General features: G+C 41.3%; 1 protein-coding gene across 13 annotated transcripts; it reads left to right on the top strand.

Annotated features, from left to right (window-relative positions):
* LOC114778324 (potassium voltage-gated channel subfamily C member 1-like) lies at positions 1-27,830 on the top strand. 13 transcript variants are annotated; one of them, XR_003746316.1, is made up of 8 exons: positions 1-35; positions 928-1,611; positions 14,133-15,114; positions 15,713-15,901; positions 16,282-16,302; positions 16,662-16,713; positions 18,354-18,394; positions 23,191-23,283. XR_003746316.1 is itself a non-coding variant. In XM_028967110.1 (7 exons), the coding sequence occupies exons 1-6, from the start codon at positions 18-20 to the stop codon at positions 18,386-18,388; spliced, it is 1,929 nt and encodes a 642-aa protein (XP_028822943.1). In that variant the 5' UTR covers positions 1-17; the 3' UTR covers positions 18,389-18,394; positions 23,191-23,315. The 13 variants fall into 13 exon arrangements, 8 of the variants coding, with proteins under 8 accessions (XP_028822943.1, XP_028822944.1, XP_028822940.1 ...); XR_003746317.1 differs by lacking the exon at positions 16,282-16,302; XM_028967110.1 differs by lacking the exon at positions 16,662-16,713 and having other exon boundaries at positions 23,191-23,315.
* Positions 27,831-27,894: the final 64 nt, after the last annotated feature.

Genomic DNA, 27,894 nt, shown 5'->3' on the forward strand with positions numbered 1-27,894 from the left:
TTCACAGCAAAATCTGTATGGACTTCCTGTCATATGTAAATTTTATATGTGATCATTTGAAATGATGCTGCATTTGTAAAAAGGAATGAATATCTGTTCATTTCAGCTGTTTGGTTCTAGTCAAAGATGTCTGTCTTTTTTATCCATGTGTAGATGTTGTAGAGATGAGGAGAAGGTGGGGAGGGGAGCTGTGTGACGGGGTTTGGTTTCACTGCATTTCAAGGGGAGGTGACTGCGGCATTTCTGTTTTTCAGCGCTCCCCTTGCTAGCCCTGCTGTTAGCTCTGTGGTTCAAGGATTGGAGGATGGAGAAAAGGGGGGAGGGACGACCAAGTTCTGTTCCTTCTGTTCCTCCATCCTCCACCATCCCCCATTTGTCTTGTTGAAATTTCCATAATAATCAAGCTGATTCTCTCCAGCCTGCTTTCTGTCTCTGACGGTCCCTCATACCCCTTGCTGTCCCTCACCATCACTAACTGACTTTCACCGTCCTTGGCCATCCCTGACTGTCCCTTACCATCTCTGTCCCTGACTGTCCCTCCTGTCCCTGACTGTATATGACCACCCCTCACCGTCCCTCACGGTCTCTGACCATCTGTCATTGTCCCTCACCATCTTTGACTGTTCCTCTTTGTCCCTGACCGTCCATGACTGTCCCTCACAATCCCTGACTGTTCCTGCATGTTGAGCCTCTGCAGTGCTTGTTGTGATCTGATGGTTGGAATGACATTGTGTGTGTGTGTGTGTGTGTGTGTGTGAGAGTGACACTTTCACGCACACACATACTGCATCCAGAGGGCGTGTGTGTGTGTGTGTGGATAGATGTTTTTATGGTTACTGAGGTTTAATGTGGTTTACTGAGGATTCGGCGTGAAAGGTGCTCATGTTTCTTTTTCTGTAATTATCTCCTGTCTTTCTCTCATTACAGACTCCTCCTCCTCCGCCCCCCTCCGTTCTCTTCCCTCCCCTACCTCCAGCCCCCCTTCCTATGCTCAGTTCGGTGTGCGTCTCCTCTTTCAAAGGGCGTAAGGGTGGGAACAAGTCGGCTAACAAAGCATGTTACAGCGCAGACATGACTTGTCGTCCGGAAAGCGAGAAAATCGTCGTCAACTGCGGGGGCGTCCGGCACGAGACGTACCGCAGTACCCTGAAGACGCTGCCGGGGACCCGCCTGTCGTGGCTCACCGAGCCGGACGCCTACAGTAACTTCGACTACGACCCCAGGTCAGACGAGTTCTTCTTCGACCGACACCCATCCGTCTTTTCCTTTATTCTCAACTACTACCGCACCGGCAAGCTGCACTGTCCCAACGACGTGTGTGGCCCGCTGTTCGAGGAGGAGCTCGCCTTCTGGGGCATCGACGAGACGGACGTGGAGGCGTGCTGCTGGATGAACTACCGACAGCACCGCGACGCCGAGGAGGCGCTGGACAGCTTCGAGAACCCCGAGCCTTTCGCGCCCGACGACGATCACGTAGTCACGGGGGGAGCGGACGGGGACTTGAAAAGACTATGTCTGCAGGAGGACGCCAGGAAGGTTGGCTGGTGGCGCCTGTGGCAGCCGAAGATCTGGGCCCTGTTTGAAGACCCCTACTCCTCCAAATACGCTCGGGTAAGAAAATTGTGGAGCCCACTGTGGCTGGACTAGTAAATGCCTCATGCATGCACCTGTCCATATGCTGTATCATGTCCTGATGCGAGGTTGATGTCATAAATAATGCAGGACTGTTGAGATGGGTATGTGGCAGGTTTGTGTGTTAATTGGGGTTAGATTCTTGTATGTTTTCTGCTGCCAGGTTTTATCTTCCTGCTTTTCACTGTGTGTGTGTGTGCGTGCCTGCGTGCGCGCCTTCATATCTGCATCCTGTCACTGATCTGAAGACAAGGAGGGAGGGGGAAAATGTTCTTTCAAAAAGAACTGCTAGGCCACCACTGCCCCAATTTAGGCCACCACTGCATTTGATGGTCATGCAGTTTCTGTGCCTGAAAGACCAAGACAAGGGAAGAGGAGAGGAAGCACATCTCTGGTTCAGTTCTACTCTGGGAAATCCAGTCAGCTTCAGACTGCTGATGGATTATTTTCTGCTTTGGTCTTTTGATCACTCTGAAATGTCAGTTCAGTTTCATAAATAGAATCTGCAGGCATTGTATCACAATGACAATCACTTCACTTCACAAATGTTTTTTGTTTTTTTTGGTGCCGGCTTTGGTGCCTTGGGCAAGTAAAAGCTCTGTGGACTGAATTGTGTGGATGGCTGTAGAGGACACAACAGTGTGTGTGGGCACAAGCTGGTAGACCCTCAGTCGTTCAGCCTGGTGCTGGTCTGTTAGAGTAGATGTTGTGTGTCTGCATGTATGAAGTCTGCACTTCTGTAGATATTGTGTGTGTTAATATCTACAGACATTTATTTAGCTTTTTATTTAGCAGCATAACCAAATAAACACGCAACTTTCCATGCAAATTCCTTTCCAAGACAATAAGCTTCATATTTTTTAAAGTAGGCCTGTTCTTCTGTTAATCAAATGTCCCCACCATGAATGGAAGTTTTCTGTAAAACTGTGGATTAACAGAAAACTGCACTCTGCTCAGTCAGAGTGTCAGTTAGACTGTAAATAGACTGTATTCTTCATATAACATAAGAAACATTTTTGTTGGTTTAGATTTTTTCCCCTCTTTTGTATGTCGTGCAGTTAAAATCATCTCAGTAATTTGAAACATGATGGATACAGAAAATGATTGATACATCAACGAGTTACACACACTTATACACACTTTCTTGAACTAGTTTGGTTGTTGACTTATTTAAATTAATCATAATTAAACAATAAGAACAAACACATTCATTATGTTTTTTTTGTATAAAGTATCAGATCAGTATCGTCAATTCCAACCTTTACTTTACTTTATTTTGCAGACGCCTTTATCCAAAGCGACTTACAAGAGGAAGACACCATCAATTCTCGTTCGATTTCTATAGATTTTGAGTTTACAAAACTAAGAGCCCTGATTAGGCCTAACTTGTCAGCAAAGAGCATGCTCGGAGATTGTTAAATGCTTGACGAAGAAAAAATTATAATATATACCAACCTGAATGTACACACAGCACACCATATTGACAGAAAAACACAGAACTGTCGACATTCTCATTTACTCTGACACTGTCCATTTCTTCTGATCATGGTAAGGAAGGAAAAGAAATGGACCCATAATCAGAAGGATGCAGATTCAAATACTGAAGTGCCACTGTTGTCCCCACAAAACATCTAGTGAAGCTTGTGCATGTTTTTAAAGCCACAAAACTGGTAATCTTATTGCTAATTGTTAAAAACTGAAAAAAGTTTTTAACTTTCACTCTGCGGTGTGATCTGTTTTCAGGTAGTTGCTTTTCATTCAGAGCTGACAATAAAAGGAATCTGGTTTATTCTCAGTACTGATCTGGCTGGAGGAAAAGTTATTGAAAACCCCATGACACTGCAATTGTTGGTTGAGCTGGGTGGAGAGCTTGTTCCTATTTTCCCACCGTCTAAGTGAAACAGACTTGTGTGAAACAGACTTTCTGCCTCGGACCCTGTTATTCCATGTGCAGCGCTGTGGACATGCAATGTTGTCGCTGTCCAGTGCAACTAGTTCTGAAAATGTGATATCCCTGGCCGTGGATAAACCGCTCATTTTGCAGGAACAACTAAAGGATTTTAATTTTGGATAAGTGACAGCCATCCGTTCTTATCAAGGAGAACTTAACTGCACATCTGGTGGCATTTAATGTTGGTGATTTGGTATGGAATTCTGTGTATCAGTTAGTGTTCTGGTTAATGTTAAGTTCCAGTCACAGCTTTTATCTTTAGGACATGATAATGTTTTTTCAGGGCACATAGGAGTGGCAAAAACATACAATCGTATCTTGCATCACTTACTACATCTTATGGCCTAGATTGAAATCGGATGTTACTAAGCATTGTAGATTGTGCCACATCTGTCAATTGGCAGGAAAACCCAACCAGTCAATCCCACCTGCACCACTTTGTCCTGTGCTTGTTTTAATGGAACCTTTTTCAAAAATCATCTTAAATTATGTAGGTCAGCTGGGGTAACAAATACTTGTTGACTTTAATTAGCAATGCCACACACTTTCCAGAAGCAGTCCCGTAAATATGATTTATAAGGTCAGTAGAAATAACATTTACATTTTACGGCATTTATCAGATGCCCTTATCCAGAGCGACTTTCAATCAGTAGTTACAGGGACAGTCCCCCTGGAGCAATTTAGGGTTAAGTGTCTTGCTCAGGGACACAATGGTAGTAAGTGGGATTTGAACCTGGGTCTTCTGGATCATAGGCGAGTGTGTTACCCACTAGGCTACTACCACCCAAATAAGTGAAACTATTGGGTAAATTGGTAATTGCACATGGATTGAAGCTATTCTTTAGTCTGTTAGTTTTGCACTTGATGGATCTGAACCTTTTACCAGAGGGCAGTATGTTGAATGGTGGTTAGGATGGAGGTGGTCTTTTATGATTGCCCTGGCTCTGGAGAGACATCTAGAGCTGGCAATGGAGTCCAGGGAGTAGAGTGGGAAGCCGATCACCTTCTCTGCTGTTCTAGTGACCCTCTGGAGTCTCTTCTTGTCTGCTACTGTACAACCAGCATACCACACGGGGATGGTGTGCACCAGCACACTCTTGATTGTGGCTCAGTAGAAGGACACCAGCAGGTTGGTCTGCACCCTGTTCCATCACAGGACCCTTGGGAAATGGAGGCGCTGCTGGGCTTTCTTCACTAGGGCAGTTGTGTTTGTAGACCAAGACAGATCCTCGGAAATGTGGGTCCCGAGGAACTTGAAGGAGGACACTCTCTCCACATAATCAACTTTCATGGAGAGGGGAGGGGGGATCAGTTTTGTCTTACGGAAGTACATGACCACTTCCTTGGTTTTCCTGGGGTTTAGGGTTAGGTTGTTGTAGTCACACCATTTTGTCAGACGCTGGACCTCATCTCTGTAGGCAGTGTCGTCATCACGAGTGATCAACCAGGGTGGTGTCATCTGCGAATTTGATGATGGTGTTGCAGGGATGCGTGGGGGTGCAGTCACTGGTGTATAGGAGAGAGCTCAGCACACATCCCTGTTGTGAGCCAGTGCTGAGTAACAGAATGGATGATATTTGGTGACCGACCTTGTCAGATTGTGGCCGGTCAGTAAGGAAGTTTTTAATCCATGCACATGTAGCGGGGGGGGGTGGGTGGGTTAACCAACTTGGCTATAAGGATGTCTGGGATGATTGCATTAAGAACTAAAGTCGATGAAGAACATTCTTACTGAAGTTCTGGGATTCTTTAGGTGATTCAGAGCGGAGTGGAGGGCAGTGGGGGGAGGCAGTCCTTTATATGCATGCAAAGTTCACTTAAACTGACGACTGTCAAATTGCTTTTGTCTGTAAAATCTTTGCAGTGCCCCGGTTCTAACTGCTCCTGACTTCCAGTGTCCTATTAAACTGGAGGTGGATGCAAGTACTTTTGGAGCTGTAGCTATGTTGTTGCATTAAGATGCATGTTGGATTGATCACCCCATATGCTTCTTCTTAAAAAAATTACATAATTTTGAAGTTTACATCGGTTGGTATTGATCACAAAATAAAATGAATCGATTATTCTGGAAAAAGAGGGTCACCCCTTATAGCGTACGATACCCTAAAGTCCACGGCTGCTTCCAGATTGCATTACGCAATTCCTGTCATTGCGGACCCTAGCTGCAGCAGAGGAAATCAAGCTGTAACAGACAGTAAATGACATCATAGCTAGTTATAATGACCTTTGTGAGATTACAGGTTGATTAGTTAATTGCATAATTACAGACATGCCTATGGTCACCATTGTTTTTGACATGCTTTATGTCTGTGAGCCTTGATTCTATTGCATAATTAGGCGGCCTTATGCTGGCTTTTGGACTAGATGCCTGATGCTGCTAATCTTCAGGGGTATGTAGGATACAGGATGGATATAGCCTACTAACAGTGTTTTTGTTTTTTGTTCTGAGTACGGAGATCTCTATTCTTGTGTGTGTGTGTGTGTGTGTGTGTGTGTGTGTGTGTGTGTGTGTGTGTGTGTGTGTGTTTTTGTTGTTTTTTTCATGCAAGACCTTTTATATACATTTTTTTCTCACTTGTAAATATTAGCACATTTTATTTTTGATGACTTATTATTTTTGGTCTCGGCTAGGCTGCGTGGATCCAGATACGTGCTTGAATAATCACTAAATCATCTGACTCAAATTCAGCGTATCGAACTGAAACTAATTAAATGTAATTAAATTTGAAATTCTCTACCTCAGTTGTGATTTCTACATCTTCTAACATCTTCTTCCACCTCCCGTTCCTTCAAGTTCAAGTTTAGCAGTCTGATTTATCAAGTCGGACATGTGCTATGCACTGATTGGCACAGGTATTTCTGTTTCATGAATCGTACTTGAAACTTTGCCATATCTTGATTTGTCCACTGTGATATACACTCATTTTTATAAATGAGACCCATTATGATTACAGATGAATTCTATTGGAATTTCCATCATAGAAAAAGGTTATTTTATCGTCTTTATTTTATTTTTACACCCCTTGACACCTAAAATTGCCCATGTGCTAGTATGTTCCTTGTGTGTAGCATTGTAAAATTAGTGCACTGGGTCCTCACTAAGAACAACTCTTGTGTGTGTTGGTGTGTGAAGGTCGCATGGAGTTTTCAGGAACACTGTCAGATGTGCTTGACAAATCTGAGCTGGCGGTATGGAGCCACTGAACAATCTGAACTGTGCCAACACAGCAGAAACTGTTATATATTTATAGCCCCCAGTTCAACAATGCTAGGCACTTTTTTGATGACATTGTCCGCTTTCTGTTCAAGACACTTAACCTTAGGAAGCTGCTGATGCTGGTTTTAGATTCCAAATTGACAGGCGGGGCAGAAACAGCCCAATAGCAGCCAGTTTATTACTGAGGTGATTGTCATTGTGAAACAATGCTGCACAGCACATAGTTCACATAACAAAATGTGTCTGCATTTAACCCACTACCTTAGTGAGCAGTGGGCAGCTATGAAAGGTGCCTTGGAGCAGTGTGTGGGTATGGTACCTTGCTCAGTGGCACCTTGGCAGTTCGAGATTCAAACCGGCAATCTCTGATTATGTGTCCGCTTCCTTACCCACTATGCCTCCACTACCCTCAAAGGATGCATTGAGTGAGGGATGTTCCAGTTGTGTTGGTTGGAATAAATCAGAAGCCAGACAAGACAGGGAATTCTGAAATTCTACAGCTACAACCTGTAATAAATCTGCAGCTGCCACATTTACTGTTCATATCGTCTAGTGAAAGTGAAGTGATTGTCATTATGATGCACCGCTAGCACAGCACACGGTGCACACATCAAAATGTGTTCTCTGCATTTAACCCATCACATTAGTGAGGGTGACTAAGCAGCAACATCAGGAAAAGGAACAGTTGGAAGAGATGTGGCTTTCATGAAGAGAACAGAACAACTGTAAAATTCCAGCATGTTTATGTTTAAATATATTTTCCTACCAATTTGCTGCATATTTATTTGTTTGTTTATTTAGGACATTTAAGCAACTGTATTCCTTGGGTTGACTGGTAATAAAGACTTGATATGCGATATTGTGGTATGGTGGTAGTAGCCTAGTGGGTAACGCACTCGCCTATGAACCAGAAGACTCAGGTTCAAATTCCACTTACTACCATTGTGTCCCTTAGCAAGACACTTAACCCTAAGTTGCTCCGGGGGGGACTGTCCCTGTAACTACTGATTGTAAGGCGCTCTGGATAAGGGCATCTGATAAATGCTGTAAATTTAAAGATTTTATGATATTATATCCACACAAACACACATACACATCCTTCACAGGGCATATAAAAAAGTGACTGTGATGCGGGTGTTCTCTACAGGCCTGCATCAGATGGGACATTGCGAAATTATAACAGTACTGATCTGCCAATTCCATATATTGTTATGAATATAATATAATATTTTAGCCATAACTGATAACAGTGGTGTATATAAGACCCTTAACCCTGAGAGTCTCCAGGGGGACTTTCCCTAGCACCACTGATTTTAAGTATCTGTAGATAAAGACATCTGATAAATACTGTAATTGTAAACAGTGCAGAGACTTAAACCTCAGGATCTGCCACTGAGGGGGTATGTGTTTGTGTGTGGTGTCAGAACAGATGCTGTGTGTTAGGTACACCCTGTCTTTTCTCTCTTGTTCTCCCACACCTGACCGTCTCCCACTGACCTTCAGTTTTCCGCAGTGTCCCTTGCTGCATCAGGTGACCTAAGGGGGTTTGGTATGTCCCACTGTTCTTTCCGCTGTAACTCTGTGAGGGGTGTAAGATGCTGAGAGAGCATGTGAAGTCCAGGTTGGGACAGGATGTGGCAAGTCATGTTTATCATGTTGATTTGATTAGATTTTTCTTTGGTGTGGTGTTCTGCCTCCATCCTTCTCTCTCCTGCATGGATGTGTGGGTTGGGAACTCATAGAGAAAGGAAGGGAATTATTTTTTTTTCTGAAACTGCAAGAGAGGTGCTTGTGGGTGAAGTGTGGGGGGGGAGATAATTCTGAGGTCACAGTAGCCGGGTTGTATGGGTCAACTCAAACATTACAATAAAAAAAATAAAGCCAAAATCAAAGTATCCAAAATTGTGAAATTGAGTAACAATTCCTTGTTAACAAACTGTGCTTTTTGTTCTTTCTACAGCAAACATAAATCATATCAATTGTCCTAACAGTGGCCTCAATCATCCATAAGTGGAAGAAATTCAAAACCACCAGGAATCTTCTTAGAGCTGGCCGGCGATCTAAACTGAGCTATAAGGGGAGAATGGCCTTAGTCAGGAAGGTGATCAAGTACTCGATGTGAACAGAGAACCTTCTAAAAGGACAACCATCTCTCTACCATCTCTCTATGTTAGGATGGCCAGATAGAAGCCACTACTTATAGTTTGCTGAAAGGCACATGAAGGACTCTCAAACCATAAGAAATAAAAATCTCTGTTGTTTGGTTTGAATGCCAGGCTTCATGTTATGAGGAAAGCAAGAACCGCTCATCACCAGGCCAATACCATTCCTACAGTGAATCATGGTGGTGGTAGCATCATGCTGTGGGAATGTTTTTCAGATGCAGTAACTGGTGGAATAGTCTGGATAGACTAATTTCATTATAATTTTCATTATACCAAGGTATTATATTATACCAAGGTATTATCTCTGACATTTTCCTTCTGAAGGAAGCAACTTAATCTAACATAGTTCGCAGTGTTAATTCCAGGCATTTAGATGCTTGGTCGAGGGGTCTGAGGGTGAGTCACCAGATTTATCAGCAGTGATAAATCTGGTAGGGTATTAATAAACCTCTGCACTGTGCTTGATGTCATTGTCCGTTTGTCTCTATAGTGCGGGAAGTTGCGTCTAAAACATATTTTAGAAGTGATAAGGAAATGATCAGACATTATCACAGGAACTTATTAAGTTTCCTGTTTCTTGTAGGAGCTCTTGTTTTAGAAGCGTGAGGTAAAGTGTCAATACAGTCCCTGACAAAAGTCTTGTTGCTTGCGTACAAATTGACCTTAAGTGCCGCTGAAATATATTTCTAATCAAGATTTTTTTTACAAGAAATGTTTTATTTTTTTGTAGTAATGTTTCAGTGCAAAACAAAACTGTTAAAGTATTCTAATATTCAAAGCATGGTAAAGCCCATTGAGTCAATTTTTGCAAAGACATAAGTGTTGTCGCCTTGTCATATGAGCTTCACCTGTGACTATTAATGGATCAATTATGTCTCAGGTGTGTATAAAAAGAACCGCAGTACACTAGACCTTCACATCAACTGCAACTAGACCTCTGCAAACATGCCTAAGATTCACCCTGAGACTAAAATGTTGATTATCAAGAGGCTGAAGACCAGATCCACTGCTGATGTGACAGACACCTTCAGACTGGAGACGTTTTTGACAAGCCCAAGTCAGGCAAACACCCCCAAGCCAACTGCTTGAGGGGACAATTTGTTGGCTCAAAAATCCAAGGCCAGACCTGGTCAGATTCTGTCTTGAAATGGCCTCCATGGTCGAATCAGTGTCCAGAAGCCAGCACTAAACAAAAGGCATTTGCCAAGGCCCACAGCCTGCTAAAAGGATGGATGCTGGAAAAGTGGCAGAAGGTGTATTTCGTTCAGATGAATCTTCTGTTGAATTACACCACAGTCGGCGCAAATATTGCAGGAGACCTACTGGAGTCCGCATGGATCCGAGATTCACCAGAAAAGAAAAAAATGTATACCTCTACTACAACATCTTTATGAACTAAGGGCCTGGCTGTCCTATAACTTTTTAAGATGTAATGATAAGACCAAGGTAATGGTCTTTGGGTGTCCCACTGAGACACTAAACCTACTGTTAGGCTCTTTAACTCTAGTGACTTTGGGCCTAATATATAGGTTGGGCCATTTATATGGATACACCTTAATAAAATGCGAATGGTTGGTGATATTAACGTCCTGTTTGTGGCACATTAGTATATGTGAGGGGGCAAACTTTTCAAGATTGGTGGTGACCATAGTGGCCATTTTGAAGTCGGCTATCTTGGATCCAACTTTTGTTTTTCAATAGGAAGAGGGTCATGTGACACATCAAATTTTTTGGTAATTTCACAAGAAAAACAATGGTGTGCTTAGTTTTAACGTATTCTTTTGTGAGTTATTTACAAGTTTCTGACCACCTTATAAAATGTGTCCAATGTCACCAACCATTCCCATTTTATTAAGGTGAATCCATATAAATGTCCCACCCTGTATAATTTAGGGGTACAAGTGCACCAAAACTGAGGTACATCCTGAATCATGGAGGTCAGCTTCGGTCAAGTACATCTTTGTTATACAAACAAAAAAAGCGGCTGTCTATACTGTTGTAGCCTATAATAAAAAAGGATAATCTTTTTTATACATTTGAAGAAATATGAACTAAAAATAAAATACATATAGTTATTTTAAAATAAAATATTAACTGTTCATTTTTGTCACTGGTACCAACATCTATCGGGTAGGGCTTGTGTGACGGACATCAGTCAGCTTTGAACTTTATTTATTTCATTTCCAAAAGATGTTACATCATGTTATTAGTAAAAAAAGACAATTCTGTAATTTCAGCCCTACAATGAGGCTGAGTTCTGTGGGAAAACAACAAAATAATTAATAAATATTCCAAACAAATTGTTCTGTAATAGTATATTTATTTAACAACAACAACAACATTATTTATTTATTATATAGTTTAAAGTCACATACAGTGTGTTTCAATGATCTTTGCCAGGCCCTACAGCTGACACCCCCCACATAATGACCCTTACTTTACACCATGAAGAACTCCCATAAAAAATGCAGGGAGGGAAAAAGAAGAGAGAAAATGTCCAACAGGTCCATGTTTGGAGGTACTGGACAGTGCAGAATAGGTCCAGTGTCATGGTCTACACTGCATGTCATTTATAATGCTACTGAACTATTTGAAGATCCCTATTGGTGGCTGTGGTGAGCCTCTGGTACATTTCAAGCTGGTTCCTCCAGGATCTGGGGATGGTAGTAGCCTAGGGGTAACACACTCGCCTATGAACCAGAAGACCCGGGTTCAAGTCCCGCTTACTACCATTGTGTCCCTGAGCAAGACACTTAACCCTAAGTTGCTCCAGGGGGACTGTCCCTGTAACTACTGATTGTAAGTCGCTCTGGATAAGGGCGTCTGATAAATGCCGTAAATGTAAATCTAGAACCAGATTAGACTCGGGTGGCTGGGACTGAGTTATGGTAGATTCCTGTGGACATGTCCAGTGCAACAATAACTCTGGTGTTCTAGGATAGCCTTGATGAGATGAGCATCATAGTTTCTGTGTGTTTTAACTGTTACTGTATGGAATGCTTGGCTTTAAACATGTGTCTTTGGCCTGGACCTTAATATTGACACTGCATCTACTGAGTTCCGAATATTAGCAGGAATGCTGTTCAAAACCAGGGGAGCTCTGTAGCAGAAAGCTTGTCCACCTGTTGCAAATGTGTTAATTCTCGGTACCAGTAAAAACCTGGATTCTCATGTCGGGCTTTGTTTACAAGTTACTCCAGTAATCAGAGACCAGCCTATGTTTTTGTATGTCAATGTAAGAATTTTGTCTTGAAAGCATGCAGTCACACAAATGTTGGTCATGCGATTCTCGAAAGACAGATGCCATTCCATACCAACTTTATTTATAAAGCACTTAAACATAGTCTTGGGACCCAAAGGGCTGTACAGAGTATTGAGCATTAAAAAAAAACTATATGTAGATTAAAATAAAATATACAGGATAAGAATTTATAATACTGGCTACAAAGCCAAACATGGAGTAGCACCATCCTACCTCACAGCCCTTATTACACCTCGCACTGCACCTTGTATACTCCGAGCCTCCAGTACTGCTCACCTTGTCCCCCCATCGCTAAAAGTAAAAGGAAGACACTCATCTAGACTCTTCTCCATCTTGGCCCCTCAGTGGTGGAATGAACTTCCCCTTGAGGTCAGAACGGCTCAGTCACTGAGTATCAAGACCTTCCTCTTTAGAGAATATTTAGATTAACTTCTTATTGTCTAACTTGTGTACAGAATATGCAACAAGAGTGAATAAAATGATTGTATTCATAGTTGGGGGTCCTAATGAACCAGAACTGCTCACTCCATCGATGGTAACTTGAAAGTACGTTGTAAGTTGCTCTTGATAAGGGCGTCTGCCAAACGCCTTAACTGTAAATAATAATAAAATAAATAAAGCACAATCACATAAAACAATTTAAAATTGACATCTTACAGAGTCAAAAGCCAAGGAGAAAAGATGAGTTTTCAGGAGTGATTTAAAAACTGAGAGTGAGGAAGCCTGTCTAACATACAAGGGCAAGTCATTTCAGTCTCTGTGCTGCAGCAGCAATATCACAGTCCCCTTTTATGCTTATGCTAAGATTTAGGAACACTAAGGAGCAACAGTTGATCTTAGAGGCCAGGAGGGTGTGTAAGGTTGTAAAAGCTGTGAGAGGTATGGAGTAGCAAGACCATTCAGAGCCTTAAAAGCAAATAAAAGAATTAAAAAATGAATAAACAGGTAACCAATGAAGCATTGCTAAAACCAGTAAAATGTGGTCATGCTTTCATGTGCCAGTTAGAAGATACGCAGCATGATATACGATCCACCAACCCCCATGTAGATGCATTGCAATAATCTATACGGTAGGTAATGAAAGCATGGATTACGGTTGCAAAGTTCTGCTTGGAGAGAATTAGCTTAATTTTACTCAATTGTCTCAACTGGAAGAAGCTAGATTTTACGACTGCCATAATTTGGCATAATTTTCCAGTAAGGGGCCTTTAGACTCATTTCTCAATTTTTTTTTTTTAGGATAATCAGATACTTGTCTGATGAGGTGAGTAAACCTCAGAAGATCAAAGGCAACAGATACATAAACCACTAATAAAGGCTAAACTATTAAATCTGCATAAGAATATAAGTATATTAGCAAGTGTCTAGAGGGCTAGAGCGGGAGGAGATGGGGAGAGAAGCACTGCAGTGGAGGTAAAGTAGGTCATTGAGCAGAGGAGCCATACACACACTGGGCGGAGTGCATGTTGAGAGTGATACAGGGAGAGCAAAGAGGAATTAAAAAGTCAACCCCATTCTGTGCGTGTGTGGATGCTTTTTTCGACATCACTGGTCACTGTGACCCCTCTATGACCCCTATGACCCCTCCCTCCTTTGACATCTAAATTGGGTGGTTTTTGTAATAACTAAAGTGAAAGTGAAAGTGATTGTCACACGTGATACACAGCAGCACAGCACACAGTGCACACAGTGAAATTTGTCTAATAAGTATTTATTGGAACCAGTTTCGTTAAAATGATTAAATTGTTCAGGATATTGGTCACATTAAAGGTGTGAAAGTGTTTAATTATGTCCTCAATTTTCTCAACAGTGTATTTCTAGAGTACTTGGCTCTGTGTTTATGTAGAGGTTTTTTGTTTTGTTTTTTAACCCTGTGACTTCTTTTCTTATTTTCCTTTTCTCCAGTATGTGGCATTTGGGTCTCTCCTCTTCATCCTCATTTCCATCTCAACGTTCTGCATGGAGACGCATGAGGCCTTCAACACCATTTACAACCGCACAGAAAACGTCACTGTGGGAAATGTGACCCGTGAGGAGGTGGTGTTCGAAGTGGTGACAGACAGCTGGCTGACTTATGTGGAGGGTGTGTGTGTGATCTGGTTCACCATCGAGGTCTTCACACGGGTCATCTTTTGTCCAGACAAGGTTGAGTTCTTCAAGAGCTCCCTCAACATCATCGACTTTGTGGCCATCCTGCCCTTCTACCTGGAGGTGGGCCTGAGTGGCTTGTCCTCCAAGGCAGCCAAGGACGTTCTGGGCTTCCTACGTGTTGTCCGCTTCGTTCGAATCCTGCGAATCTTCAAGCTGACTCGACATTTTGTAGGTCTGAGGGTCCTGGGCCATACACTGCGTGCTAGTACCAATGAGTTCCTGCTGCTCATCATCTTCCTTGCACTGGGTGTGCTCATCTTTGCCACTATGATCTACTATGCCGAACGCATTGGAGCTGACCCCAATGACCCAACAGCAAGCGCCCATACCACCTTCAAAAACATCCCCATTGGTTTCTGGTGGGCCGTGGTCACCATGACAACACTGGGCTACGGGGACATGTACCCAGAGACCTGGTCAGGCATGTTGGTTGGTGCCCTTTGTGCCTTGGCAGGTGTACTAACCATCGCCATGCCAGTTCCTGTCATTGTCAACAACTTTGGTATGTACTACTCTCTGGCAATGGCCAAGCAGAAGTTACCCAAGAAGAAGAACAAACACATTCCAAGAGCTCCACAGCCTGGCTCACCCAATTACTGCAAACCAGATGCACTTGCCATGGCAACCGCCTCACCACAAGGAATTCTGGGAAACGTCTTAGGTGGGGTGATGGGCTCAGGCGTTGTTGGAAGAGACTGCCCACTGGCTCAGGAGGAGATTATTGAGATAAACAGAGGTATGTAACTGCCGGTAAATCTCAGGTGAGTTTGGGGTAAAACTGGAGTCATCAGTGAGAATTCAGGTGGCTCTAGAAGGGAGAGAAGATCATTTCAGGGATAAAAACATGGTTACACTGATTCTATGCTAGAAAACTAAAATTGGAAATCTTGAGTTGTAGACCAGTTATTTGGGGTCTCATGTAAATCCTGATATGACGTTAAGGCAGGAGCGTGTGAGTGAATGGTGCCACCAGTAATACTGAGGACTTGTGACAGCAGGACAGCAGCATTCACCTTCCACAACCTTCCTCTCTTTTTATCTCCTTCCCTTTCCCCCTCCACTTTACCTTTTTATTTCCTCCATTCTGCTTGTCCATTTAGAACTGTGTAACATCCTGCATGCAGAGCAGTGTCCTGTGTGTGTGTGTTTGCTTGATGATCTGTTTTCTCTCTTCATCTGTAGCAGGTATCTCACTCTTTTTCTGTTCTTTTCTTTCCCCTCTCCACATTCTTGCATCCTTCCTTTAACACTTCCATCTTCTTTCTCAATTCTACCTTTTACTTACTTAACTTCCTGCTTCTCCTCCATCTTTTCCTTGTGTTCTCATCTCTCAGACTCAAAGCAAAATGGTGACACTGCAAACGCAGCCCTGGCCAACGAGGACTGCCCGACCATCGACCAGGTGCTGAGTCCAGAGGAGCGCAGTCCAGCCAGCCATGCCCACAAGCGTTACCAGCTGGACCATGCCTGTTTCCTTCTGAATACGCGCGAGTTCCACACACCGGACTCAAACGTGAGGAAAGGTGAGCATCTGCATAGCTGCCATGTGGACATGGTCCTGCTCAGTAGCTTCATCAACAGCTACATCCTCGTCTCCTCAGAAACAGGTTTCATCCAGTGTTCCCCTCTTCCTATCCCTCACTTGTCCTTCCGATCTAAATTTCATCAATAACTGGACCATCACAGGAAGGCTGTAAATCACAGCAGAAAACAGTCACATGAACCAGCATCACACACACACACTCACAGAAGACTGCTCCTAACACCTGACATTAGATAATTCTGCATGTTCCATCCGATTTCTGTTTAGGAGATGTGTTGTAGATTAAATTATGATGATGAAACTCTGCTGTGTTGATGACGGGACCTTGTCTCATGTGCTCTGGTTTGTCTCTCTCTGTAGGTTGTGTCATATCACGCGTTTGTATGTAGGCTTCTTCATTCATACCTAATACACTTTGCCCAGTGTGTGAGCTCTGTACTTTGTGTGTTGTGTTGTTGTGTTGCTTATTGTGTTCTGTCCTTTTCTGTCTCTCTTGCTCGTGACCTTTGACTCTGGGGAACTGTTTGAAAATCTCCCCTCTGTCAGCAGGTCTGTGTCACCAGTGTCAGAGGTTGTGTGAGTTGTACTGTGCCGCGCCTATCAGTCTTGGCTAGGTTCTACTCACCCAACCTCCTCACACCAGGCTTAGCGTGGTATGAAGCGATCAGGCTTTTGCCACTTTTGTGCATATGTTTGTGTTTGTGAAGCAAACTCTGACCTGCTGACTGACATATTGACAGACTACTGGAGATACTGGACTGACTGATTGACAGATAACCTCTCGAGGGGAAGGTAAGACAGCCTAAATACTTTCAGTTTTGTTAAAATAATACCTAGCTCACCCGCTTTAAAACACAATGGAGTGTGTGGGGCATCAGTGTCTCAACCAAGAAACGGGTAAAACCTGCCTAAAATATTTTAGAAATATAATTGTATAAAATACAATAAAATTGTAGTCTTGCTGAGCCACCAAACTGAAGACCACTTCAGTCAATCAAGAAACGGGTAAAACCTGCCTAAAAATTTTTAGAAATATAATTGTATAAAATACAATAAAATTGTAGTCTTGCTGAGCCACCAAACTGAAGACCACTGGCATGTTGGCCTTCAGGCAGGTCCAGCATCCCCTCTGAGTGTAAAGCAGGATCGTAGCTCCTCCTACTTTTTGGCCTAAAGGGACATTTGCTCTTTTTTTTCTTTTCTTTCTTTTGCAGTTTCTGTTCCGTTCTTCTGCTTGTCCTGTGGATTTTGTTGCAGTGCAGAGTACATAAGTTAAAAATAATTTTGTCAGTTATTATTGGTAGACATTTTATCTGAACTTGTGTGTGTGTGAGTGGTGGCATTGCAATGAATGTTCCTACCTGTGTCATTGAGCCCTAATCTGTCTGTGAAATCTCACATTAATAATCTCATTGAATTTCATTCATTAAATATTGATAAAATTCCGAATATATTTTTCCCTTACTGCACTTTTTAGGTCCACAAATAGCCCACAGTCTGTCATAGATTGTCAGCTTAGTAAAGTCAGTTCATCATCTATAACCATCCATGCCCCAAATCTTAACAAATACAGGTGTGCCCTGCATTTAAGGAAGCTAAAATTTCTGGCCAGCATGTGACATCATAAAATATATTATGTGTGTTTTAGTTATTTAAAATGTGAGATACAAATGGCTTATACACTACAGGCCAAAGGTTTGGACACACCTTCTCATTCATTGTTTTTTCTTTATTTTCATGACCATTTACATTGTTAGATTCTCAATGAAGGCATCAAAACTATGAATGAACACATGTGGAGCTAACTTTTGGCCTGTACTGTATATAATGTGTTTTTATTCACACGATTGGTTTGACAATAAATATTGATAATTTACAAATTTTCACTCTACAAACACTTCGTCTGAAGTTTCATGAATTAGACCCATTGAGAGCAGATGGAATATGCTTTCTTCTTTCTGTTAAAGCTTCTTCTTATGAATGAAAATATCTGCTGTCCCCTTTCATCAGACTAATTTACTGTAGTGTTCTGGCATTCTGTATGACTTTTTAGCCTCTGTCTATGTGACAACCTCCCTTGCAAATATTTGATCCAGGGCATTGTGCATTTTACACATTTTGGTGAGTGGAATCACTCAACTGATGAACAAATCCTGAAATCAATTGCAGGAAACACAAACTGATTCTATAAATACTCATTGATCTGCAGTGGTGAATGCTGATTTATATCATATATTCTGTAGCCTTCTGTAGCCTTTATGAGGTCAATTTACATGAGTGACCCTAATAGCAGAACAAGATACACTGCACTCTTAAAACCTGGTTTGAATATTTACATTTACCCATCATATTTTCTTTTTCAATATCTGCCTATATGTTATTCATCCTCTCTTCTGTGTTTAATTGAATCTCATTCTCCATCCCATTCCCAGGCCGCCATTGCAGTGCAAACATATCTAATATGTGACTGTAGGTAGGTACTTAATCCCACAATCTGTTTCATGTCTGCCTGTAGTTAGGATTGTAATCCCACCATTTTACATATGTGATTTGATAGTAGGTATTTGCTTGATGATTGACTGACTATTTTAATCGTGCAGTGTATGTCTAAGTATGTCCAGTAGTCTCTGCTCTGTGTTTTATTTGTGACTTTTAGATATAAAAAAAGATATATATCATATGGTTCAGATATTCTCTATTCAGATAAACCATTCCGGTTTTGGGGCGACTAACCAGGAAGCCATAGTGGCAGCAATCTTGAAAACCTTAGCTAAATGGGAATGTTCAAACTTATTTTACTGCTGTATACAAAGAAATATCAAAAATATCTTCTATTTTATATATAAATACACACACACACACACACATATATTATGAAAAGAAAACTTTTCATAATAGTAACTATTGCTACTTCTACTGCTATCAGAAAATTAAAAAGATAATTGAGATAAAAAATACAATTTACCGGGTAAGGAAACTAAATGAAGATAATTATATTTAAAAGTGCAAATAAAAAATTTAATCCTTGAATTGAGAATATCTGAACTATATGATATCCTGGAAACTGACAAGATACCTGGATCAAAACTTGAGCTAAACCAAAAGCTTTGGGAAACTTCCCCAATGTTCTAGATTGTGGTCATAAACTGCAAAAAAAGGGGGAGATTGTCTTTCCACGCTCCTACTACATGAAACAAGTGACTGAAATTTTTTTGCTTTATAGATTAAATAGATTTTCCTCCTCTTGACCGATCATGGTTTTCACCTTGAGAAACTGAATCCAGTAGATCCCCATCTCCCCTGGTCTCTCTACCACATGCGATTGGCAATTTCCTCATTGACTATTCGGACCCCTGCTATTTTTACTCTCCTTAATAGAGTTTGATTATGACAATTATATTTTACAGTGTGCTAGACCCACTGTCTGAGGTTAATAATGCACATTTTTGCCATTTCATTGATGAACGAGCGTTAATAATGTGAAGTCAGTGCTTTTTTATGTGCCATAGCGCCACCTAGGGGCCGATGTTGCTGCAATTTGGCTCTCTTACTTGGAACACACATGCAAGATGCAACTCTTTTTTTTTGGTGGCCACAGTCCACGTGGTTCTTGAGTAATTACTGATTCTGCAAACTGTGTAAAATCACACAGATTTGTGATTTATTATTTACAAAAAGGCTCTTGCGCTTCAAATGACACCAAATTTGTGCATGTGGGTCAAAAAGTTGGTTTAGCAAATTAGTAAAACATTCAATATGGCGGAAATTGATGGGTGTGGTCTCATGAGCTGCAGCTCAAGCCAAGAATCACTGCACAACAAAGTTTTAAGGCAGAAAAATAATATTAAGAATCCAATGAACAGCTGTAGGGTCTGTCTGCCTGTGTTCAATACTTTCCTCCTGTCATTTCATTTTATTACACATAACTCAATTTATGGACATCTGTGGCTTGATTTCTTGCATGTGTGGATTGGTTGTGCGGATTTGGTTGTTACCAGTAGTCGAGTTGTAAAAACAAATTAGGGGGGATGGTGAAATTATCATGCCTGTATGCATTCAAAACGAGCAGATATGCATTTGAGTATGAAAGAATGAATGCGTGTAAGAAGGTACAGTGATCAGCCAAAACATTGTAACAAGTGACGTGATTGTCTGCTTGCATGCTGCATTGAAATGGGATACTGCAGTGGCCACTTGTCCAACAATTGTCCAACTGTATTCTATTATTGATGTGGGCATACCAGGGATGAGTGTGGAGAACAAAGATGAAAAAAAATGAAAGCAAACTAAACCAAACCAAACAGGGGCCATCACCTACCACAGACACACTGTCCTTTTTAGTTTTGTGTGTGTGTCTGTGTGTGTATGCTTGTGTTAGACAAACACACTCAGTTGGATCTGTTATATAAAAGAACTTCATTAATACTGCAGAATGCTGCACTTGCGGAGCTGAGAAAGTAGAAACCAGTTAATCTGGCTGTTTTTTGATTGAGTTAGTATTTGTAATAGAGACATTTTTTTTTTTAACATGCCTGGCATCTTACCACTGTGGCATTACAGAATGCAGGACCGCTACGAAGCACTGCCAACATGCAAGGTGGGGGGCAACAGTGACTGGGGAATAACGTTATCCCATTCTGCTCAATGACTACCTTTGGCAATCTGGGTGAGAGGATGGCGCAGTGGCAGCATGCGCTGTTGAATAGCCCCAAGCCTGCATCAAGCCATGTGAGAGTTTGTGGGGGAACATGTCAGGACGAGGATGGGATGGTGGCAAAGATTCATTGATTGCCCATGGGAGGAAGACAGGCACATTAGAGTATAGTACTGCAGCGAAGAAGGTGACTGGTGTGATCCAAATGCAATAAGGGCTCCGTCACCAGGTCACTTGCTGTGGCATCCTCAACCCTACACCCGCACTTCTCTACATTAACTTGGTTACATCCACTACTCCCCTTGGAAAGCTGGACCGGTGCTAAGCACGGCCAATGTCAAGGAAGACTGGGTGAATCCAGGCTAATTCAGACTGCAGGAATAAGAGTCCACAAGTCTTGCCCTTACCCCAGTTGTCTCCGCATCAGATTGCTCCACAAAGGATGCCAGGAATGGATCCGACTGATCCTCCTTCCCCCTCTCTCAGGGGGCACACTGAGAATCCAGACCATAGTGTGGAGACCACTGACCCAGCAGCACCAGCCCAAAGCTGGGATTGCATGTCCTCCAGGTTCCCCTTTATCTAGACATTTTTAAGGGGCACATTATGGGCTGGGGACTCCAGCAGTGGGGTCTAATCACGGAGGAGAAGGGGGCTGGAGCTTGGTAGGGCAACATGGCCCACCTTCTGAGGTGCTGAGTTAGGAGGTCCCCAACCAGTCAGAGGGGACATGCAGGCCTATGTGTTCCCTGAAATGCTGAATGGGCCAAGCCAGGACAGGACTGGCGAGGTCCACAAACCTCCAGGCAGGCCGACCTGGGACAGGGCTGGCAAGGTCCACAAACCTCCAGGCGGGCCGACCTGGGACAGGACTGGCAAGGACCACAAACCTCCAGGCGGGCCGACCTGCAACAGGTCCGGTGAGGGAAGCCACATGAGGGTCTGGGTCTGTCTGTGCCATGGCCACCAGAGAAGGTGAACCCTGAGAGGACACCAAGGCAGGCAAAACAGGAGTCCTGTGTCTGTTCTGGGGCACCTCAATTTTACGGCCATTGAGGGGGGCTCTGTGATTGCTGGCAGTCCTGGGTCAGCCAATTACATGCACGCACAGATTCTAATCACCGCCAGTTTACACTTGTTTGGTGTGGGTGATTAGAACCCTGTGCTAGTTTGTCCCTCACCCCCATTTCCTGCATTACCGCATTGTTATTTCCATGTGGGCTACGTGCTGTCTTTTACATTCTCTTTGCTTTCCTGGTTTCTTTTGTATTTATATTTTTTTCCTCCTTCACTTATGTGATATTTAAATCTTCCCTGGTTGTTCACGAGTCAATATATTGACTTAACAATTACTGTTCATCGTTCGATATTTATTTATTTTTGTCTGTGATTTTTCTTAGCCTTGGTTGTATACGGTGTTACTGTATTGTGGCGAGTTGTCATCACGATGAGAAGAAAGGAGACACTTCAGTAATCTTGCCAGGAACAGAAATTGCTTTTTATTTGCAATGGTTCCAGCTGGTGGCATCAACAGACACTTCTACTAGTCAAGCCCAACTGGAAGCGGGAATGCAGCACTTCTTCCCACCTGTAATCCAAGACCTGGTCGCCAGGCACAAAGTCCACGCTGCGGCTCCGCGAGTCATACCCTCATTTTGGTTTCAGCATGGCTTCCCCCTTGTGGATAATCTGACAAAAATAAGACTAAAATGCACAGAGTATTAGTCGACTGAAAGTTGACTAGACTAAAATGAATATAGATGTGAATAAGACTAATAATAACTAAAATGACAGCTTGACACAAAGACTAGACTAAAATTAAAACAAGCCGCCAAAGCAACTATATTGTATACAACCTGGATTCTCAATTATTTCCAACCTAAGGCTGACCTGACAAAGAGGGAGGGAAAACGGGGAATAAGATCTTTATTGAAAGACTTTACTCGAATATTGTGTCAGGACAGTCAAAAAGAGCCAAACATTTCTCTCGTTGATCAATTTTCCTCCTGACTGTTATACAGACTAGCACGACACTATTGTTCCACTCCTGCTTTGTAAAACCTTGAGTTGTCAGGGACTACATTTTAATGTGTGCACTAAATCTTGTTAAGTAACTTAAATATTTATACAATATACATACAAAAATCATACATTCTGATTGCTCCAGCCAGGGTCCCTGACAACAACCAAGCTTGTGTGTTCCTGCTGCTTTACCCTGGTTTCACCATGATTAAGCCCCCATAATGTAAAACCACCAGCTAAATGGCAACAGTCTGTGTGTGATTGATTTGGAAATAATGTATGACATCTCATAACTCACAATTTCTTATTATGTCCTCTGTCTGTCTGTCTGTTTCTGTCTGTCTGTCTGTTTGTCTCTGTATGTGCCTGCTATCAAATTGTATTGCTTCTTGTTAATCTGGCTGAACTTTTTTCTGTGTGTGCTCCATTCTATGGATTTTTTTCAATCTCCAAACCCAATATAACTTCCTTCCATCACAATCTATATCACATTGAACCAATTAAAACATATTTATAAAATAATATTTTTAATAAAAACTAACTCTGTCAACTCAATTAATAATTCAATTGTTCAACCAATATTCCTCATTTAGTTGTTAATGAGAAATCTCGCAGCCTGAACAACATTTCAGGAATGGCGGGTTCTTTACACCTTGCCCCAATCACAAATGCGCCCTTTGACCCCTATGAGACCCCAGGACCACTGCAGCGCTGCCGCTCCCCTATCCCCTCTATTTTCTAGCTGGAAGAGCAGAGTATAGCAGGAAGTGGCAAGTGAAGTCATGTTAATGCACAGTAAAGCATGTTAACCTTGTAAGTATCCGCTAAAGGTAATAAAATAGGATAAAGACACATAGATGTGGCATCAAACAGAAAATAAAATGAAAGTGGAGAATAAGTATCAGCCTGACATAATAAGTTAACTAATATACATGTGTGTGGAACTGTTTTCTGTCCTATTAACTAGAACAGATCAGTTTTCTCCACAAAAAACTATTCAAGCCACATATTCACTTGCAAAAATTGTACAAGCTTCAGTGTTAGTCTAATTAAGATATCTAGTGTGTTACTTATACTATTCCTTAGACAGAATTACTAACATGGTCAAATTAACATGCATGTGTAGATTATTAATTATAGCGCACAATATACAGTTACATATGCAGTGCATATTTTAAAGCCATAGAAATATACTGTACATTCCTTGCACTGTTTCAATAGTCAACAGTGGATAATAAACTTTTAATAACTTTCTTTCTCATTGCAGCTCACCCTCACGTAAACAAAATTGAATTATAATTGAAGTTGAAAAATCTTTATTGGCAAAAAATACATGCATTGGTGTCCTTCAAAACAATTAATTTATATTTAATTTGTATTAATGTGGTCATTTCTGTTTTTTTTTTTTTTTTTTCTACCCTCATCTTATGACCACTATAACATATTACGAATGATTAAATAGATAATGGGTCAGTAACATTTTCATTTTCACTGTGCTATAACTCATTTTCATTCGTAATGTTACCACACATGTAGCCCACACATGTAGCACACAAATTTTCTTTATAGCTTTTCACAATAGATGTTTTATATATAAATGATGTTTCATGTATTTTGTGAGACTCAAAGGGTGTCAGTGTTCCTGAAAAACTACATCCCTTTTGTTTTAAATATAATATTATTTGTGATTACAAAGTGCTTCCAGAGCCATAAAAGAACCGCTTTAGATGAGCCATTTTTGGTCTTTCAGGCCACATGCTTACCACTGCTGATAATAATAAGTATATGTATTTTAAAAATGAAACAGAGTTTGTTTATGAATCATTGAACTACTACTGTTTAGTTTTAGATCTTTTTCAGGGTCCCAGTATAGAGGTCCACATTGATTTTACTGTATAAATATATATTATTTGATTTGTTTTTTTTCCTTGTGAATGTCACTGATTTCTGGTGAAAATTGTAGTTAGATCTTTAGATCTGTGTTAATTTTCTGTGATTATGTGGTATGTGTCCACATCTGTACTGTACTGTAACTGTAGTTCAAATCTGTAAAAACTTTGTTTTAAAATGTAGAGAAGATTGAACTCAACCCAACTCAGAGTGAATTCCAGTACCTGCCAGACTGGACACTCTGGAGAACAGAAACTCTTTGCCCTCTGTGAGGTGATTCCAACAACACGCTCACATTTTGTAAATGCAGCTAGATTTACGTAGCTATCACTTGTCTGCATGTACATGTACACAAATGTATCTATACCTCTGCACGTCCATTAAATGATCTGATGCTCATACTCATGGGTTTCATTTTGATTGATGTGCTCTAAGAATCATTGCAGAGTGTATTAATCCCCACTGATGTTCTGATCTTATGTGGTGTCTGGTTTTATCTGTGCTTGTCATGGCGGCATGGTACAGGGAAGGACACATTCACACAGCTTCACAAATGCAGAGTTTTATTACATAAAACAGGTACACACAGCAGAACGGGACACAGATTAAGGACCCGACAGGGAAGCAATACAAGAATCTGACTTTTAAACACTCATTAGCTGCACACACTCATTAGAGTGCCCCGTCCAGAGTCAGTCTTATGTACATTTGAGAATATATATCATATTCAGGCAGATTCATTGTGACAAATGTCAGGACAATGTCACCTTTCATAAAATCTGTCAGCAGGAAGATCCCAGTAAATGTTGAGTTCTGTCAGGAGACATCGGCTGCAGCTCAACTCCATTTGTCTCACAAGGATTGAGTCCAGCCGGCTGCCATTTCACTCTGAGTTTAAGAGAAGGTCTGTTGCTTGACTTTAATCAGGTGTGTTAAATGTGCATCTTCACTGAAGCAAGTTGGGAAGTTCATAACCACATTGGATTTTAGCATGATATGGTTCATTTTTATTAAATGTTATAGCTGTGGTCAGATGACTTGTTAACAGGCTTGCTTTTTTTCTCTTCTCTTCCAGTGTTAAGTTTCTAGCATTCAGCAGTTGTCTAGCTATGAGGAGGTTTAATCCACTGTTGGGAGGCGTCACCCAGATGAATGCGGAAGTGGCAAAAAAAAAAAAAAAATCTGAATCTTCAGGATGCCAGCTCATCACATGGCAACCATAGCAACCTCAGCGAAGTCTAGGACAATCTTCTGTTACTAGGCGGACTGACTGTGGGGAAGATGATTACAAAGAAAATACAAGAAAAACATTCCATGACATGAACAGGGAACCATAAACTATGTAGCATCTCTGCTAATGCATGACAGCATTGTTGGCAGAGAAAACAAATATTGTATTTTTGCACAGACTGATTTTAATTATGTACATATTAAAAGTTTTTAAATCAAAAAAGCAAGAAAATGTTGAATATTAAAATGAGGCTGAGCTCTGAATTCTCAGCCTATGCTCCTCAGTCTTCCTTTAATTACTATTAGATGCCCAATTCCCTTAGCCAATTCTGAGTGCATTACCAAACACCCTGTCTTCTCTAGTTCCTGGATTAGTGGGGGATGAAACTAATGCAGCCAAAGGGTGAAAAAAAAAACTGTAGCGTAGGTATGTTTATATTAGAGAAACTTCAAATTACTTTAAATTGAAGTGCATGCCAGGGTGTGGAAAGGACTCAATTTTCCACAGGCAGGGAGTGGGTCCATGATGTAAGGAAGGGATGGGATTCTCTTCCATTCTCTGCACTGGGACTGATTAAAATGATGGCATTTGAATAAAGAGAAGTGAACTCTGCAGGACCAGACACTGCCACTCAATGGGATAAGAGAGATGACAAGGGGAATTGCACAGAGGTTTTAAAAATGGAGATGTATATATTTTGGTGTCGTTTTTTTTGTTTACAAGCATGAATTCCCTGCATGACTGTATTTCCTGCAAGCCTGGAGTGGAAGAAATGGAGCTAGAAATACATATTTAAGGGAAAAAAATATTTTAAAAATGACACAAAAAACATGCAATTAATAAGTAAGAAAATATATTTAAAGAGCTATATTTTGTTTTTAAGTAGTAAAATGTTTTAATTATTGAACAATGTTTATGACTGCCAGACAAAAGCCGAATTATGTTCTATTGAGCAAATTTACAATCCTGCCCTATCTCCTGTCCCCCATTTCATGTGACACTGTTGTTAACAGCTTGTTCTGATGCATTTCTGAGCCTCATGTATCCGTACACATCTTCCTCCTTCACCTCATCCTCACTTGCAAGACGCCAAGGAGATTTTCATGTCCTGGGCAAGGATTTAAGACATATCACTAGCGGCACCAGACATCCAGTTTGGGTGTGGTGCAGTACCTCCACTGGAGGAACATTCCTGTAGACTAGCTCTGGGATCACTGTGCTTTAAAATGGAACAGAAAAGTCTTCCTTAAAAGACTTGTGTGTGTGTTGAAACTGCATTGACCAATCAGAAAAGTCCAGCCTCCTCTGTTCTTTTGCTAAGCAGCCTGCCCCACCTTCAACTGTTGCACAATTCACATGATCTAGCTGGAGGAGAACAGATGCACTCAAAGCCTGATTACTGGACAAGTACACTGTTACAGCCTGGATGAAGGAGCATGGGATTAGATGTTAGGTGGTGGCAGTGATACACATACAATGCTGTTTGAAAAGAAACACTCAGTGCGGTTTGTTGTGTTTTGATGTATTCTACCTGCCTGCCTGTCAATGCAGTGATCAGACCCTTTGGTTCTCTTCCTCTGTTTAGAGCTTTTGAGTTCCATACTTGAACTATGCATATGCAATCTGGCATATGCATGTAAATACATGATCAGATATTATGTGTTAATACTAATGAAATAATATGTTGTGCTACACCCTTCTGTACTTCTGTGTCTGTGTGTGAATAGTCAAATCCTGCATGTGTGGAGCACAGCATTTCTTCATTCATATCTGATCATAAGCATATCATCAAAACAACATAACAGCCATTTCACCAGTCCTCGAAACAGAAATGTGATTGCAACATGAACCTGGCACTTTAGATCCAGCATAAACTTAAACAAATCTGTATTTGAGTACACTCTGTTAGTTCTCTGTCTGCATGACAAGCACACTGCCATACAATGCAAGGAGCACCAGGGGAAGAGGGTTACTGTGTCACTATGCTGGAATTTATTTTTTGACATGTTAAAAACACCAGTTATTAATGGAGATATGTTCATTTCAAGTGAATGTTTTATCTTTTCTATTTTTGTAAATAAAAGCTACAAATAAACATATCAGTAAAGTGTATGCAGTGTCACCTTCTGAAAACTGAGGAGTATTTTTAAGTGAAATGATTATGATGCACAGCAAG

Source organism: Denticeps clupeoides, chromosome 2, assembly GCF_900700375.1.
Source record: "Denticeps clupeoides chromosome 2, fDenClu1.1, whole genome shotgun sequence".
Classification (NCBI taxonomy): Eukaryota; Metazoa; Chordata; class Actinopteri; order Clupeiformes; family Denticipitidae; genus Denticeps; species Denticeps clupeoides.

What these genes read in the sequence shown, in the direction of transcription:
- LOC114778324 (XM_028967107.1), top strand. An exon ending in GATTATTGAGATAAACAGAG is followed by an intron (nt 15,115 to 15,712) that starts GTATGTAACTGC and finishes CTCATCTCTCAG; the next exon opens with ACTCAAAGCAAAATGGTGAC. An exon ending in TTGTGTCATATCACGCGTTT is followed by an intron (nt 16,303 to 23,190) that starts GTATGTAGGCTT and finishes TTCCTCATTTAG; the next exon opens with TTGTTAATGAGAAATCTCGC.